This window comes from Cheilinus undulatus, linkage group 5, assembly GCF_018320785.1.
Source record: "Cheilinus undulatus linkage group 5, ASM1832078v1, whole genome shotgun sequence".
NCBI classification, from domain to species: domain Eukaryota; kingdom Metazoa; phylum Chordata; class Actinopteri; order Labriformes; family Labridae; genus Cheilinus; species Cheilinus undulatus.
Window position 1 is genome coordinate 11,873,145 of NC_054869.1, and position 19,282 is coordinate 11,892,426.

The 19,282-nt window shown below is 38.3% G+C and overlaps 1 protein-coding gene across 1 annotated transcript; it reads right to left on the reverse strand.

The window, feature by feature from the left end:
• Positions 1-60: 60 nt before the first annotated feature.
• On the reverse strand, positions 61-18,739 carry piwil1 (piwi-like RNA-mediated gene silencing 1). Its single transcript, XM_041788175.1, has 21 exons — positions 18,657-18,739; positions 18,084-18,176; positions 14,946-15,048; positions 14,434-14,562; positions 14,125-14,339; positions 13,788-13,909; positions 13,518-13,598; positions 13,045-13,242; positions 12,472-12,580; positions 12,017-12,143; positions 11,525-11,642; positions 8,722-8,836; positions 8,450-8,637; positions 7,948-8,020; positions 7,530-7,730; positions 7,147-7,250; positions 6,988-7,058; positions 5,325-5,478; positions 4,614-4,739; positions 4,127-4,274; positions 61-723 (listed from the first exon to the last, which is right to left on the reverse strand). The coding sequence occupies exons 2-21, from the start codon at positions 18,150-18,152 to the stop codon at positions 607-609; spliced, it is 2,568 nt and encodes an 855-aa protein (XP_041644109.1). The 5' UTR covers positions 18,153-18,176; positions 18,657-18,739; the 3' UTR covers positions 61-606.
• Positions 18,740-19,282: the final 543 nt, after the last annotated feature.

The following is a 19,282-nucleotide window of genomic DNA, read 5'->3' on the forward strand; positions in this document are numbered from 1 at the left end:
TCTAAATAAATTTGATATTTTGTAATGTTTCATGTGTGATTCAACTCAAAACACAAAAAGTGGAACAAAAAGTTTATTACAACAGTATTGAGCCTTGACACAAACAAAAATACTTTTTTCCTCACTATGGAGGACACTTGCAGCACTTTCATCTTTAAATCACAAGGTGGCTCATTTAAAAACTCAGAATTTTTGTATTCCTACAAAGAAAGTGCTATTTTAAAAGATTTCCTGACTGAAAAACCAAAAACATTGATACTGAAGTTGGTACATGAATTCAAGTCTGATTTCAGCTTTGTTAACTCACGAGGGACCTTTAAATATCTTTATCCACATCACTAAGTGTCAAACGGGGGACACTGCACACATTTAAATCTGAAATTTAACTTCAATATTCATTAGAAACCTCAAACTGTGTAATTTAATACACAGACTCCTCTGACTCTACAAACAACTGAACTCTCATCATTTATCAACATTTTGAACCTATTTGCTTTTAAACTCAGAAGAACTTTACAAAAAAAAGAAAGGTTTACATACAAACGTATGTACAACATGCTTCTCTACAAGGTAACCAAAGAGTCAGAGCCCAGCATTTTTCTGTCCTTACAGGTAGAAGAGGAGGTCCTCAAGTTTCACGTTTGGCTCTCTGTGGATGCTCTGACCCACGAGGAATGCCAGCTTATGGGCATACTGGCAGGGAGCGGGTACTCTGATGGTCCCCTGGAACAGAAATATCAAAATAAGTCACACTTTCATATTTCATAGTATTTCTTCATTGAAATAAAGGTGTTGTCTTTCTGCCCTTTGAAATTATCAATGTATTAACTGGCTGCACAATATTCTTAACATGACTGATGCACTATTTCATTGATTTTTAGTAGTGAAATGTATCAAAGCCTTAAAAAAAGAGCCCATTTGAAATTTCAAATAAAATGCACCCTGTCTAAATTTTTCTTAAACACTGGTCACAATTCAGCTCTGAATCATTGCTCATCTTTTTGTGCACCTTAAGCCCAGTTCAGACCCATGATTCAGACAAGTCGAGCTGAAACTCACAAGCGCTAGCAATGGGCTTTTCTACGTTCTAAACACCTGCCAGTTCACACTACTGCAGCTGAAGGACACCAGTCTCTCAGTTAGACGTGATTTATTTCTGAAGTTAATGCACATTAAGTCTGACTCTACAAAAGGACAAGTACATCACATCAACATTTTCAGGCATTCATCATGATCATGTGTTAGTATATCCAGGGTTCTTGCAGATCCCTAAAAAGTCTTGAAGGGTACCAAATCAGACTTTAAATTTAAGGGCCTTAAAGTCTTACTAACTAGCGAGGCATCTTACCTTTTAGATGGCAAATGTACTTAGATCTGTTTTTTTCCAATCTTTGTTTTCCACCTCCATAGATTTTAATCAGTACTTTTTTGACAATATAATTGTTGGATGATAAAAGCATCACTGTACTGTATATTGATTAAAAAGACATATTTAACATGCCAGAAATCATCAAATTTGGGTGTTTATGACCAAATCATCTTTGTCTTGCATAAACAATGTACTTTAAACAAGCCAATTCAGTCCAATGTATCAAGGAATATCTCATGCCTTTACTTTTTGACCACCTGCCGTAAAAAAATCTGGTACTCATCTATATCGGCTAAGGTCTTAGAAAGTCTTAAACTTGAGTATTAAAGCTGTATGAGAACCCTGTATATCATGTGCATGTGAGTAATTCATTGCCAACTCTTTCTTGTCATAGCCTTTGGAGCATGGCAGCAGAATTTCACTGCACATATTGATATAAAAATGCTTCCCTAGCTCAGTCCTGTTATAAAGAAGCCATGTGCTGTGAATAATTGATTTCAACAGACAAATCTAGTTCCTACAGCCTCAAGTTTCTCATGGATTATCTCATATAGCGTCACGCGTCCGCCGGTCATATGTGGAACAACAAGAGCCTTTTCAAAACAATATTTCTATTCCGACTTCACATTTTTCTGCTTCTTGGAAATGATTACATTGCTAAATCTATTTTTTTTTTGTTTTGTTTTCACTCTGAAACGTTGACCTGTAAACACTCCCGTCTCCTCTGCTGTACATCATGCTTAAATGTACGGGTTAGGTTCTAAAGCTCATAGCATGACTAACAAAATTAGTGATTATAGCCTTCCCACACGAGATTTCTATTCCTTTTTCCCCCTTTTTTATCTGCTTGCAACATCCTGCAACTTGATAAGCTGAACTGCAGAAGACTGCATCAGACAGCTTGATTTGAGCTGCGATGGCTCGGTGCAGTTGTTTTGGAAGTCCATATTGGGCTAAGATTCTCCGCAAAGGGGGGGGGGGGGGCCTTAACCTGGCACGCCAGATGGATTTGTTTCACACATCCACCTTGAAAACCGCTCAGACAGCATTTGGGAAACGGCAGAGCATTTAAAAAAAAACTTTTAGGGTGATAGGATGAATGTTCTGTCTGCCACATCTTTACGGGCCAACCAGAACACCAAAACACGTGACGTAGCCGCTACAAAGCTGTGCCCCTACTGAAGGAGTGAACTCAGTATCTGCATAACATGAACCATGGCGACTGTAGACATGTCAGTACATGACTTGTCGTTTTTTAAAAACAGCTCAATGCTGTTATTTGTTCTTCTTTAATGAAGAAATGTCATCAAGTTCTGATAAAACTGGCGCTTAAGCAGCATCCATGCTAATCTCTTCTGCCCTTACTGCACCGGCCTCTTGTCACTGCTTGCATACATCGCGACTCTGCCACGCCCAAAAGTTCTGCCCCTTGTCGCTGATTGGTCCTGTCACTTTCTACCCAGGCCCTAGCTGTTCAGACGGGCGCTTTGCAAGCTAGATTCACCAGTGAAAAACATGCAAACAGGCATATCCATCTGCTTTGCAAGGTTGGGGCTACATGGAGGAAACACCTTTATTAAAACAGGTATCAGTATCAATCCTGGGACTGCGAATGCTTCAATATCTCACCATTTGATTTAGAACTGATTCCCAAACTAAAACACATTTTCTATACAGAATGTTACAGGGATCTAAATTCAGGATAAACTCCAGTCTGCACTAAGGAGATGCAAATTATAAATCAAAAAGACATTAAAACTAATTTGATTCCGTCAAGATATCTAACATATTTGATAACAGATTACACTGATCTAAATACAGAAGAAATCTTAAATAAACATGTCCGCATTACTGGTGAAAACCTTTAATATTAACTATTTAAAGTTCCATTAATGTCCTAACACATTTGTGCCTGGACAAAAAATGTCCACTTCCCAAAAGCTGCTGTAAAAATATATATAAAAGATTTTTCCCCCACTTTAAACAAGTCAATCTTTTATAACGACGTCTGCCTGAAACAAACATGTCAAATAGTGATTATTAATTTTGGGAATTGAAACTTTTTAAAGGCAAGTCTGTTTACACAACGCCACATTTTTTCAACCAGAAAATCAAAAAACAAATTACTCTCATAAAAAACATTGAGTATTTTACTATTATTATCATCATCATCAGGTCCTGTGATGGTTCAATGACTGGTAGCATCATTGAATTTGGTGAATTATTTCTCTGCAGTGTCAGATTAAAAAAAAAAAAAAAAAAAAAAAACTCAGTCCGAACAAAAATTGCCTGCTTCTTAAAACCAGCTTTAAAATGAATTCTTTTCCCCACTTTAAAACAGTCTTTAAAAATACTTCAGCCTGAAACAAACATATCAAATATTATATATTAAGGATTTCAGTATGTTTAAACAACTCCACTGTTTTTAAGAGAACAGAACCACACAAACGTAAATAAACACGCACCATTCTCAAACATCAATAGCGACACACATTTGTCATTTCAGCAGCAAGGCACCCTTGCAGAAAGAAGAAAATGTGAAATTTTGCAGCATGCTTTGAGTGGGAAAATTGTGTAATTTATGGACTTTCTGAATGGATTCAGAATCTTAGAAATTAACAGCCATTCTGTCAAGATTGTGCATCATATTTAAGTTTGGAGTTCTGGAGTCGTGACAGCCCTATGCAGCACAGCCGAAGTTCTCAAAGTGCGAAGCCGCACTCGTCAGTTGATGCAGTTATTTTTGAGTCGACCTACCTGCCAGTTGAAGTACATGTGGCACATTTTGTAGGTGAGCCTCTGCATGTGGTCAGGCTTTAGTCCACTGGTGTCGTACACCACGTTGTAGTGAGTCGGAGACACGCTTCCACTGCGGACGGCCTGGCTCACGATGTAGAAGTCGTACCTGAGTGACATCATTTATTTTTATAGAGCCAACATCATGACACATAGCATTTCATAAAAATATTACAAAATACATGGAGTAAATTTACAATGGTACAAAAAGTCAAAGTTAACAGAAATCAAAAGCATTATCGATAAAAGCCATCTTCAACAGGAACAGCTGAAAAATATGTTTTTAACGCACTGAAGACAGAAGCTGAACCAGAGGCTAGGGCTGCAACATTCCTTCATCTGGCACAGAGCAGCTTTAAAGTATCTTGGCTCTAACAGTTAAATACTTTCATACACACTGAGGTCTGAGTTTGGCTCCTTTATTAAAAGCAGCTTAAAAACCACGTACCACTCTGGGCGGGTGACCTCTGAGTCAACGACGGTGCCTGGGGGAGGGTTGTCTGATTTGCCGTTGTTCTGGACAAAGAACCTGGTGGCGATGCGCTTCTTCACCACCACCACGCTCAGCTTGGGCCTCGAACGAGTAGAGGGAGAGAGTGTAAGACCAGCAGACACTTAATCAGTAGCAGAGCACATGGTTGTGTTTCAGTCAAAAGAACTTTGTGCTCACTTGAGAGACTACACCCTCATTTGGGTCAAAACAACTGAGAATGTAGTTGTGGTAAATGCTAATACTCTGGTAGCAAGGTGGGTAAACACTATCCTGTACATTTTTCATCCACAAAGGACAGAAAAGGTAAAAGAAGAGCTCAGTGGTTTTCAGCTGAAACCAGAAAAGAGTAAAGTGGTAAAATATGGGACCAGTGATGTGTTCTTTTTTTTTTAAACCAAGTATCGTTTTGTGACAGCAGCACTTTTAGTCTGCATGCCTGTTCATAGATTATTCCACTCATTCACCAACAACTTAACATTTTAATCATCACATCTAGAATATGTTTTGAAAAAACGCCCACCATTTGCCCATTTACCACCATTTATTCTGATGGAATATTTTCAGCCAGAAAGGGACGGGGCAAAGAACCCTGAAGTGTTGCTCTCATCGATACATCTCAGTGCAGCAGTGTTTACTGAATAAACAACTGGACACCGCATAACTCACATGTAGTCGTGTCCCATGGACTTAATAGACTCCAAGATCTGAGAGACCTCGTAGTTGACCACGCTGTGCAGCTGGCCGTCTCCCACTCCATCTCTGTACACGATGATGCGTGAAGGCAAGCAGTTGTTGAACTTCATGTAGTCTTTCAGTGCACCTAGAAAATAAAAACAGTCATGGCAGCTTTGCTTACACAGACCAAATACAAACATGGAAAACACGTCCCATGCTTTGGGTTTTAAAACAAACCAGAGAACTCTGATCAAGTTTCAAAAACTGCAAGCAGCTACAAAGACTTCAAATGGTATAATTTAAACGCAACTTTTGCAGGCATATTCTTCTACTCTTAAAAAAAAAAAAATAATAATAATAATAATAATAATATGACGAAAGATGGATAAAAACGAGCATTACATGCTGAAGCAGCTGTCCTTTCACTGCTAGTTATGTAATAAAAGTTTAGAACCAATTCAAGAAACTCTTGCAGCCAAGTTGCAACTGTGTAGGACAGCATATTCAATTAGCGGCCCACAGGCCACATGCAACCCAGAACCAATCCCCAAGTGGCCCAGCCTGTGGTCATGCCAGAGATGCAGAGAGCAACCTGTTTTTCAAGTTTTCATAAATTCACACAGTATTTCAGACCATAAATGCAACACTCAGAATAGCCTAGCAACAGTCTACCTACAATGCACTGCGTTGTTTTGAAGCGTGGGTAGCAATGCTGACAGAAGTAGCCCTATGGTACCGAGTTTAAAACATGTCCTGTTCAACTGTAGCTACAACTGTGTAAATTCAGTTTATATGTACTTTAAGATATGCCGGGGTAAGATGTGACCAAAATTATTGTTTACAGAATTTCATTTGATTTTTTATTCTATACATTTTATTTTTATTAAGTGAAAAAAAAAAACATTTTTACTATCTCAGGTCATATTCAAATACAGCTCTGTGCTTTTATGCACTTGTTTCTACGTGCTTTTGTCTTGTTGCCAAGTTTAAAGGGAAGACTACGTATAAAAAGTGCATATTTTTCACCAAATTGATCTGGATTGGTTTGAAATTTGACATTATCAACTGCTTACTGGGCGCTGAACATGTCTGGGCTGGCTACATTTCTTGATTTTAAAATTTGGCCCAGTTGGATTTGTAATCAAATAGTCCTCGGTGTAGGATTTAGCTTGCATTTTCTGATTAACTCCTTAAGCACTTGACTTAAACATATCACCAAAAAAAAAAAACTATCCATCTCAGTTTAAAAACACAATCACATATCAGCTTTTGGAAATCTTACTTAAACTATCATTCTGCAAAGGAAAGCAGATCACACTTTACATGCAGGACAAATGGCCGAAGTTTGCAGTCTAACTGTTGGTTTAAATTAGAGGTTTCTGCCACAGCTGCTCTTCCGTATGGCTACTCCTGGTCAGTGCACAGCTGGAACCAAGTTTATTAACAGTCAGCATCCACGAGATAGAGACTTTTTGTTTGTAGCTTCAAAAAAAAAAAAGCAGTGTGTGATCTGTTTCACTCATGTCCTGTTAACATGTTGGGCTCATGACCTGCAGGCTAGAGAATCAAATATTTTGACCTCACTTACAAGGAGCATTCATCTTTACATAAAGCCAAGTTAGTTGAAATGTGATGACATAGCAAAGTGACTAACCAGATAAGGCCATCTTCAGTCCATCCATGATCTCCTGACCTTTGTGCTGCAGCACACACTTTGAGTACCACCTGTACAAAGACATTAAAGATGTTACAACCTTAGTCCAGAGCTCTGACACTGCCAGTAAAGACTTAAGTTACTGCTATAGAGCCTGACCTGCTCATGCTGTTGTTCAGGCTGGCCACCAGCGCTCCAATGGACCGTTTTCCTGCTGAAATGTCGTGATAACAGTCGATGCCCACAATCATCAGTTGCTTGAGCTGCACAAAGAGGTCAAGGACAGAATAGTTACTTTTAATATCCATCACTGATTACAAGTGAAACTACTCCATAATGTCTGGTTTAGTTTTTAGGTCATACACATGGATTAGCAAATTAAAAATACAGCAATTTGATCACCATAGCTCTCATTCAGGCTAAAAATAAGCTTCAAAACATCTGCCAGGTTCATCTGCTGAGAACTACTCAGTTAAAGCTTTCCCATAAGATCTCATCTACGCATCTCTTAAATGTACAAATTTAGAGTTAACAGGAATTACGGGGATTTCCACACTCCACAGCTCTCCTCCCATCTTGCATGCCATCTGCAGTGCGATCTTGGTGGCCACAGTCATGAGCGCCTGAGGCTTGCTGATCGTACGGCCAACCACACACTGGCTGGGCACGGGGCAGTCCACACACAGATACTTCTTGACACTGTCATACTTGTCCTTCCTGTTGCTGGGGAGGACCACCACAACCTGACAAATAAACAAGTGTCATACTAGGAAAATACTCACAAATGTCTGTGCTTTAGAAACACACAGGACATTTGACAAATGGGCCCGATGCAGACATTAAAGTTCATCTAAGGTCAAAAAGAACATGTCAGAGCACGGAGTAACTTACAACCCAAATACAGAAGAGCTCTGCCTTTACATAGAGTACATAATTACGTGTGTGTGTAAAGTCACTTACCATCTGTGTTTGAGGTCCAACATTATGCTGCAGAGCTCTGAGCAGAGACTCCTGATGATCTTCATACTCAATCCTAAACGGGTTACAATAATTAGGTGGAGAAATGACCAGCCAATCAGAACTCAGCTATCTGAGCAAAAATTAGCCAGTTTAATCAGAGTGGCTTAAAAAGAGGTGGCAGTAAATGGCTATCTTTCTTAATTTCCATGATCAAAGTACAGACCTTAAGGTGTACCTTTTCTTGTTCCCGAGATAGTGTTAAAAGGTAAAGGTGCAATTGTACAAAAAATCATGACAGCACAGAAAGCAGAATGTATTCTCTGCCATACATGTTGTAAGCAGCAAACTTTTTTTTTTCCTCATGTTGACATAAAAGCTCAAGATTCAAGGATGTAGACACCAGTGTGAATTCTTTAAATAACCTTTAAGGATTCAGTGCTCTCCCTCCTGACACAAGGTGGTGCAGTCAGTCTGTTTGAATTACTCTCAGGTTGAAACTTACATGGTGGCTCTCTGCATGCGGATACCAAGTGGGCCTGAGACTTTGCCGAGGGTCTGAAGGAGAGATTGTGATTCGTTGCCGTTACGGCGGGTGTAAAGCAGGAGCCAGTTGTTCAGTGGAGGTGAGCTGATCAAAGGTACCCCACGCATCTCTCTGGACCAGTCGGCTGATTGTGGGTTGAAATCATACTAGGTGAGCGGAAACAAGTTATGTTAATCTCATAATTAATGAATTCAAAAGAGCAAATTAAAGCAACCCCAAGCACATTTTACCGATCTTGGTCCCTGGTAAATCCTCTCCCCTGGGAGGATTCTGCCAGTCAGGTTTAGGAGCGTCCTATCGAAGCTGAGTCCCCACTTATCCAACTCTGACTGTGCCTGAGGATTCCTGAGAAATTATTTTAAATATTTAGAATCAAACACAAGCTATGCTGCATAAAGATGTTCTCATGTTTGACATATTTGCTTCTTATCAGACCAATTACACAAAAAGCTGAAAGGGGAAGTGAGGCAAACTGTTGGGCCATCAGGATTAACCAAAAAAACTAATAGAAATCTTAGGATAAATAAGTGATGCGACAGGAAAAATTACTGATTAGGGATGGGTACAGTAGTAGATTAGTCAATGTAGCCGTCATTACTTGAGTAAATGTTTAGTAACTGTGCACATACTGTGTGGCAGTTAACAAGTATAAAACCCAGTGAAACATAAAACTGACAAAAAAAAAAAGGCCGGCAGAAAGCATTACAGACATTGATTTGTGTAGCAGAAAGAGGGTAAAACAATGCAACAGTATCAGAATTGAATGGTAAGTGCAATTGCATGTATGCATTTACATAGTCCAGGGTTTCCCATCAATTAATTAGACCATAGTGCTCCGCCATAGTCAAATTTTTATCAGTCTAATTTGCCCATCCAATAATGCATTTCATATAGCTGACAGCCTATTGGCCTAATCGGCAGGGAACCTGCATGGTGTACATGCATGTGGGCAGGGCTGCACAAACAGTGATCAGCTCCAGAGTTCTTGGCCCTGCTGAACGCTCTGCATTGTGTGACTGAACTTCAGACACTCAAAGACTAGAGGAGAGGGGGCTAGGCTTTGAAAATTTTCAGGTAAAACACATTGTCCCCTCTGCCCTCTCTACCTCATATCCATATCGGATCTGCACATCTGCATGGATTTGCGTGCTCCCACTGTGTCTTGCTTAAACACAAGCAGGGCAATGCTAATTCAATCAATATTCAGAAAATCTTATTTCAAGTAGACAAACCTCAGTATGTGAGCGTGATCTTTAATCAGACATCACTTTACATGAATTTTGATTTCAGAGTTTATAGCAATAGTAAAACATTTTTGCACCCATAAATGATGTTGGAGTGAGGAGAGAGGCGTAAGGTAAGATATTCAGCTCTAGCTGAATTAAGCTTTCTCTGATTTTAGTTGCACGTTATTTAATTTATAAAACCTTCAGGAGTTACAGAGATTAAAGCTGCTGTATACGTCCTTTTTTTTTCCTGTGATTTAATTAATTTCCCAGTTACATGACAAGTAGGGCTGAACACAGTAAAAAGTAAACAAGAATGCAGGAAATAAAGGCTGACAGTTTTCTGGTGGAGATTAGTTCAAGTAAAAACCAGAGATGGTCATGTGACATGTTGCAGTTTAGATTTTTTTAATTTAGAAAAAAACAATCCTTTAAAGACTAGGTAAAAACATAATTTTTGATGTCAAGATACTTTTTAAATAAAGAAAATCTGGATCATCCAATAAATATCAGGTCACACCAAGAAAAAAAAATTACAATCAGCCAATCAAATTGTAATCCATACACCTCCGATTTAAAAATAGCACAAAATAGTATAAAGAGAAAATTTTCATAGATTTAGCCCCTTAATTTTACTCTTAAAGTGCATGGCATTAATGCATTCAACTCCAAGACAGTTCGCAGTCCTCCGACATTGTCTCTTAAAATCCTGTGGGAAACCAACAAGATCAGGCTCCTTCCTCCAGTATACAGGTACATCTCAAAAAATTAGAATATCATGGAAAATTTCTATTTTTTTGTCACTCATTTCAAAAGTAAAACCCATGAATCATATAGACCCATTACAAAGAGTGAAATATTTCAAGCCTTTATTTCTTGAAATCAGGGGTGCACAATAACTATTGGGCCGATAATTATTCGGCCGATAACAGGAAATTATATCGTGACGACTAGCCCCGATAACACATTTTTGTCAGCACGGTAGTGCTGGCGTTTGTTTTCTTTCTCACGACACTACACATTCCAAAACAGCAGGTGGCGCCGCAGTACACGACCCGCTGTTAAGCACCAGAGAAGAAGAGGAAGCAGCCCCTGTGCTAAAATGCTGACATGTGGCGTTACTCAGTATTTACTGGGAGGATAACACAACCGTGTGTGTAGAATTTGCCCTGCAAAGGTTGCAAAGAGTAGAAAGAGGCCCTCGACGAATCTTATAAGTCACTTAAGAGTCATCATCCTAACGGTGTTAAAACGAATATGAGGATAAAGTGACCATTACTGCTGGCTTGTAAACAGATCCATCCATAGACTCGTGTTATTGTTAGCTATTTTGTGTCAGAGTAGCATGTTTTGGTCTGTAGATGGGTTGATGCTGATGGCTGAATAAGGTTGAAAAACTTCTTGTTCATACAATGGAGTCTTGTGTTGATGTTCTCTTTGCACCTATACATCCAAAAGTGCTCAGTCGACCATTTATTTCATTTAGAGCTGGGATCTGAAATGCCGATGGGCATTGCACCATAAAAAAGCAGTGAGCCAAGGGCAACCATGTGTGCTATGCATTTGTTTTTTATGATTTGCAAGTACTGTAGTACCAAATCTGTAAAATCCAATCCCTACTTGTTATGGATTTGAAATTCACTTTTGACAAACTGCATTTGAAATATTTACTTCTTCACTCATATCAAAAAAAGGTAAGAAAAAATATTTGGTTACATGGTAATTGTCAAAACCATGCAGGCTCTACTGTTTGCCAGGGGTCATTATGTACACACAAATAACACAGTAGGCTACTGCCATCACCTACTTCTGAATGCTGGAGATGAATCTGTTGAGGCGTCCCTCCCTCTGATCCGGAGTCAGTCGTGTGTGACTGCTCAGGTCCTTCATTATTTGGAAATCATTTCGCATCTTGTCAGTCAGGCCTGTCCAACACAAAGTGCTGATGGTTCACAAATGATCACTCTAATCAAGGACATCAGATTTGAAGAATTCACTGCAGTCAGCGGAAAGCACATTTCGATTTTATGATGCAAATCTAAGTCATGAGACCTTTATATCTTCTCAGCATTCCCTACAAAACTCTTTCCCTGAACAAGTTTCCAGGGCATTTCCGCAAATCTCTTTGATCAACATTAAACTTTTCTGCATTTGTATGGTTAACAAATTGTTAAAAAAAAAAAAAAGCTGCAGTGGGATTGCAAACTTTTCAACAGTTTATATCAATGCTATGCATGAAGCAGTGAATGCCTTAAATTTTGCCATTTTGAATGGAGAGTCAGCAGGAGTTTGGCTTCACCTGTAAGAAAGCACAGCTCAGGGATGAGTAAGGCAGGGCCAGGTTCAGGACCTCCAGCAGGACCCCGCCTCTTCACATGGCTGACCAGCAGTACCTGGTTTCCATCAACAATGTCCAGGCCATATTGCTGGGGGAAAAGTATTGAATAATATGTATAAAATTGCAAAAAGTATTAATATTTGCATGAAGAACAACAGTGAATTGACTGAAAAATAATGCTAAGGTGTATTGGTTTGCTTTCTCTATAGATACAGCAAAAAAAAAAAAAATCAGGTCCCTACAGCAGCTACTACGTTTCCCCTTAAACCTTAGAGAGATTCTCAACACTAGTGTACAGAGTCTTGAGTCTTTACTTAACATTTACAGCCCTTTAAACTGGGTTTGAGCCAGTGTTGAGTTAGACTTAACATTTATTGTTTCCTTCTGGGTGCAATTATTGAAGACAAAACACTTACACTCTTGTAGTAATTCTTGAAGGAAACTTCTGTGTCTCCCCTCTTGAAAGTGTTGTTGGGAGTGTGATCCCAGGCAATATCATCGATCCTGTAGGTCTTGTTGTTGTACCTTAAAAAAACATGAGAGGTATCAGGGAAAGACATTCAGTCAAGAAAATTAGATTTCAAAATTTTGGTGCTCCTAAGCTTCTGAGCTGATTAACATCTCTGTCAAGCCTAGCATCGACACTCGGGATAAAACTGCGACTGGTTAGAATGATAACCATGATAATTTATCACACCGCTCAAGTTTTAGTTGTTACTAAAACTGCAACAACTGTGCTTTAATATCATGGTATGTCCAGACAGCATGCAACTGAAAATGAAAAAAATACCCAGAGTTCAGAGCAGTGACAAACAGGCGTGTGTAAGGAGCATTTTAGCCTTGGCTTATCAACTCATAGGATAGACACACGTTAGCATTGTGAAATTTCAGGTCACTATAATCGTGACATGAAATTCTTACATCGTTGCATCTCCATCAAAACTTCTGCACAGGAACCAAAAATAGATCAAGTGAAATGTGGACTGTACTTGGTGAGGACAATGAGTCCAATGAGCTCCTTGGCACAGATTTCAGGGAAGCGCTGGTTTCCACACTGTTGCCTCAGGTTGATCATGAAGTCCAGGACCGTCTCACTGCGCAGGACCTTGTGGCTCACATCCGTACACATCATAATAGACGACTCGTAATGCAGGATGGTGGTGGTGTAGCCTGGCCAGATGGTCAGCCTAAGACAGATGGGATGGGCTTAATATTTATGATGAAAAATGAGGTTTTTTTTTCTAGATTACACTTTAACAAAACTTCAGGGGGGAAACACCTTGCAGATAATTATTTTTGCCTCAAGGACGACTTTTTAAAAGTGAACCCTATTGCTATATAATACTAAGAGGGGGGTAAACCTTCTCTGCATTAAGAATTACAGACAAGCTGTGTTAATGCTTATGGAAAATCACACTTTAAATGACTCAATAGCTTAAAAGAGCAAGAAAAATTAATGCACTTGTGTTGTGGGACGTTGAGTGGATCGCCAGGGTTGTAGTAGTTGCGTCCAATCTGCTGCATGTTGAGAACTTTCAAGATCCTGTAGAGAGAGGAAAAAGTATTAAGACCTGAAGTGTCTAGTTTTGGATTTAATAAGCCATTTCAGTGTGAAGATAACTTCATTTACACTGCTGAAAAGCAAATCTACCAATTTGAACATACTTTAATCTACTCTGCCAATGAAATTACTATAGTCCTTAATATTTTGTTCAGAAAATGAAACCATTACCGTCTGAAGATGATGTTGTAAAACTGAATGCAAACAGGAGATGTTGGTGGCAATTCGTTTGTCAAGGTGATTGTAATCTGAACCTTCTCCCCATTCCTTGTCTCACTGAAGACCACAGTCTCCTAAACACAGGGTTGAAGAAGAAAAGAAAAAATATTTTTAATCTGAGAGCAAGTACAAAGATCACCAACAAAACCCGTGCTCCTAATGAGGTTACAGTAGGACCACTGGATCACAACAGAAGTAACATTTTTGAAAAAAACCTCAAAGCAGACAACAACTGTGCTATACTTTTAAATTATTTCAAGATGTTTGCAGATATTAGTAATCAGATTACCTTGCTGTGAAGTCTGTGAGGCAGAAAAAGCAGAGCTCCATCAAAGCTCCGTGCTGACCCTAGTGTCTCTTCATGTTGGAAAAGGAGAGCAATTCTCAGGCGACGGGACTCCATTGGGGGTTTGAAGTCCACATGGTATTGATACAGAACCCACTGAGGGCGGGACAGGATGCGAAAGAAGTTTGCAGACAGTTGAATTCTACGGCCAGAGGTTCCTAAGGAGAAAGATAATAACTGGGTACTGTATCAATTCAGCATGTAGATTTGCTAGTTGTATTGGTGTAGACAAGTTTAATAAAGGTAACAGACCCGTCTTTGAATCCCTAACATGCTCCATCGCCTGCCTGGTGTTGATCCCTGCATCATGAAAGTCCCGGCGGCGTCCGCCTCTTTCGCCAAGTTTGACCTGCTGAAATCCTGCTGAAATCTGGAGTACAGCTACAAACAACCAAAAAAGGCAAAATTTAAAGTACAAGTTACACACAATGTGACTGTGCACAAGTCTGCACAAAAATTAATAATAGTAAACCGAGAGCAGGAGAAGTTTGCACACTTTAAACGCTTTTCCAGATTCCTAGGCTTTTGGGACTTAAGAGCAAAAGTACAAATCATCTAAGTACATCTTGAGTCTTTAAGCTAAAAGTCAATGACATACTTATTTAATTTTTCACATCTCCTAATTGGAAGGTGAATAAAAAGTGCCTTCAACACTACAAAGTTTTACCTTAAACTACTTAAATATTTTCCTTTAAAAACAATGAAGGAACATAAAACATAATAAATTATGAAAATGAATACAACTTGACTGTGTTTGAGCAAACCTTCTCCACTGAAGGGTCCGGGGGTGCCCTTCTGTCTCCCTCTTCCAACCAGCTCCCCCTCTGTAGGTGGTGCAGGTGCAGGTGCGGGCTCTCGAGACTGGCTCTTGAAGAGAAAATGAGTTTGAAATGCGTTGGTAATCCGTTCAAGAAATGTTAATTCATATTCAGCATCAAAGCAAAGCACAGAACTTCCAACGAAACTGAGTCTGCTCAGAACAATCAAAGCCGTCTTTCTTTCTTTCTGTTCAGTATTTTGTTGTCCCTGAACGCTGAAGAATTCATTCATTCAAAGAATCCACTCCAAAGACTACAATAGAACAACAAGATACATAGAAAGTGTACTTGTAGTGAGTTGATAAGCTCAGTTTTCTAAAATTAGAGTACCATTTGTCCTTTGAGAGCTCTAAGTTAGAGTCCTTACAGCTATGTTTTCTGGCAAGTTCCATTAACAGTTTTAGGAGGCTTTGTGTTTTTAAAAATATTGCCATATTAAAAGTAAATTCTGTTAATCTGCCTTGGCATAGTACCCCCTTTTAAAACCTCTAGTTGAAGTTGAAGGCAAACACCTGCATTATACCTTAATTTTATAAGTGATTGTTGCAAACATGTAAGTGCAACTGAAAGGTATATAGCGTGAAGGATTTAGACTGTAATTTTTGACAGATTCATTCTCCTACAGCCTTGTCTTATTAAATTAATAAAGTTAAGGATACAACATGCATTTTATGCACTTAACTATCCAATACAGAAAAAAGCTTCAATCAGTGTTTGAACTGCTACTAGAAGTAAGGCCTGGGTGATATAGCCTAAAAATCTAGTTGTTCATTTTCTTTTTAAAAAATTTGATTTACAATTTTAAACAATTTTTTCTTATCCTTGTTTCAAAAAAACACACAAATGACTAAAAATTTATTAAAGCATGTTTTTGCCTTTATTTTATGAATAAAATGTAACAAATACCAAATAAATTTTCCTCTTGGGTAAGAGCAAGCTGTAATTTGGTCTCAAAAAATTGACTTACTGCAAGGGGAATTCACAAAAACACAGAAAGACTGCAATTATTTGCAGAAACCTGTGATGGCATACAGAATTTATGTCTGAGCAAAAAATGTTTTTTTTTTAAATCTCTATGTTCAGTATTGTGTTACTGCTCCGGTAGTTTTAGGTTTCACTTTTGTTAAGCTGAGGTGAGTCGAGCTTTAATCGCCTGCACCTTATTTCCTATTGGGACGTTCACAATCTAAACCCTCAATAAACTAGCAGCTACAGACTTTAATTGTAAAGGAATTGTTGGAGGTAGCGTTTTTATCATTGTTCAACTAAGTTTCTGCAGCGGTACCGGCAACTTTCTGCAAGTGTAGCGTTTACAGCTACTGCTCTACATACATCTCTTTCTCATTTAACCCCACAGCTCACTTCTAGGACTGAACATGGACTTATTAAGCGTGTCAGGAATTTAAACACATTTCAAACTGTTTCTTAAGTGGAATCACTGCAGCGCTGAGCTACAAACAAACCAAGGCGACCCAACCTGTGTTAGAGCCCCAGACAGACAGATACGCTTTGCACAGCGAACACAGTCCTTACTACAGACATTAAACTAAGAGGAAAAACACAGGTTTAACTAACTTCAATCTGTATTCAGTGAAGGTGATGTTACAGCCATATTTATGGATTGTGTTGATGAACGATCAACAAGTGCATCATTTTAAATAAAGTTCATGCAACAGAATTGTGGGTCATCTTTTCTACTCTCCTTTCAGAGAGGATGGTCCAGTGTATCCTATTCTCAAGGAGACAATAAAAGGGACAATGAGGCCCCTTCCTTATCATGTGGATAATTCAAATGGTTCTTATTATGGCTCACACAAAAACACTTCTACACCCAGTTAGGAACCTTTCTAAACTAAAAGGGCCATTTGAACAGACCCATAACCTAAAGCAGGGGTGTCAAACTCAATCAAAGCAGGGGCCGGATTCTGGACTCAGGACTAACCTAAGGGGCCAACAGCGTCAACTTTTTAACCATAAACTGTCGACCTCATTTCACCAGTAATAAAATATGGAGGGGGAAAAAAAACCTCAGCACTTATTATAAATCATTTTGACATTTATAAAGTTAAAAAGACAAATTTCAAGGCTCACAATCTGAGAAAAGTAAATTTAAGTAGTTCAAAATGGTCAAAACATGAAATTGAAAAATTTTTTTTTTAATGGCAAATACATCAGAAAGAAAGTCAAAACCATGAGTTTAGAAGGTCAAAATATGAAATAAAATCTGTAATCATGAAACTAAAAGTCAAAATTCAAAACTTTAAATTGTGAGTCTGAAAGGTAAAACTATGGGATTATGAAGTCAAAGTTTAGAGTTGAAAGTATGAGGTAAAATACAAATAATTAGTTAAAAAGTTCAAAATATCACTTAAAAATTAGAATTATAAATCTTAAAGCCCAAAATATTATGAGGAGTCAAAATTATCAGTTGAAAAGCTCAAAGTATGAAATTAAAACTCAAAATACTAAGTTTATGTCCTAATTGTGAGATGCTAAATTAAAAATGTGAAATTGAAACACAAATTAAATTTTTTCTCCACATTCCTGACTTCATATCTAAATATTTTTACTTCTTACTTTTTCAGATTTTGTGACTTAACAAGGATATCTTTAAATCATCAAGGATAAGATTATATTTTTATACTTGAAGAAATCTGCAGACATCATACTGACAAGTTATAACAGAAATATGAGATCATCTTGCAGGCCGGATTTGGCCCCGGGCCTTAAGTTTGACACCTGTGACCTAAAGTAAAATTCAACAGTTGTTCTGGGGTGAAATGTGGGTTTATTCTCGTGTTTATTGTGACTGGTGTGTGTTGTCAAAACAAAACAACTGGCCATTTTCTTGTCAGAAAAATTGGACCTCTTTGTTTTGGCTTTTTGTGTTTTTATTTTGTACTCAATACTTAATGCTGTTTAAAGTGTAATTAAGTTCAATGTTCCAAAAAATATAGTAGTCACTTTAAAAAGTAAAAGTCCTTGAAAAGCTACTTCATCACAGAGATATTGAAAGATGGATATATAGAATATCAAGCAATCAATTTGAGGTAAATACACAAGGATGGCAAAGCCTGCCCTTACCGCGCCAGGTGCTGTGGTCTCCTGACCACGTGCTCTTCCTCTTGATCTCGCTCGTGCACGACCAGTCATTTTTTAACGTCTTGAACAGAACCTCTAATGAACAATTAAATTCAACCGTTAGTTGAATATAGCATTTAAACATGCACCTAACCTAACACAGTAACATTTAGACTGCCAAACCCTAACCCTAAATACATTTTATAAGCACATAAAGCATCAACTACTCCTTTTTTCTGTTGCAGTAAAAATGGCGCCGCTAACTAGCTAAACATGCGCTCTCCGCTAGCATAGGTCAAGTTGGTTAGCACTAGCATGCTCACAAAAGCTACCATGAAGTCCTTACAGCAGATTTTATGTTTAAGTGTTACATTCAGGAAGGTTTTCGAAAATTCGTTAGTGTTGCCTTTAAACTACACTAAAACTCGGTTGCAATTTATTAGTCAACGATGATGAAGTAAAAACGAATTAAATTTCAAACGAGTATGCACTTTGGAAATATATTAACAATTGAATGTAGATGATAAAATACTTTCGGTAACTTTACTTTTATACGGAAGAGTATTAGGTACTCACCGTTGAAGAAAGATTTTTGTATTTTCGGTCCAACTGAAGTTCAGCACAGGTGAATCCAAGATGAGGAGAAAAGAAGTCCCGCGATTGATTTATACGCCTCTTCACTGAAATAATTAATACGCTTTGAACTTGTTTAAAAACACCTATTTAACGCCTAATAGGTCAAAACAAATCCTCTTTATCTACTCAATACTTCAATACTTCAGATTTAATGTAGACATATGTTGCTGAATCATAGCAAAAAATAATAGACTATCCTAAAGCCCAAGGACTACTTTTTAAGCGCAGTGATACCTTTGAATCAGTGTTGTCTGTGAATTTTACTGTAGTCTCAAGTGTGGCCACGGGATGGCAGCAAAGTCCAAACAGAGGGTTCAGATACTTGCTTTCAGGGCTGCCACCTACCTCTCTGGATACGTTTTAATATTAGAAGGGTTCTGATTCACATTTTCATTGAAATATTGGCAAATAAAGCAGCAACAAAGATACAAACGTCTAATTTAGCTTGTAGGACCACAGCTCACTGTGAGCCATAACGATAGCAAAAAATATTAACCAAAACATCGCTCCGACTTTTTGGCACTGAAAGCTATGGCTATGTTAAATGATAGATTTAAGTACAATTC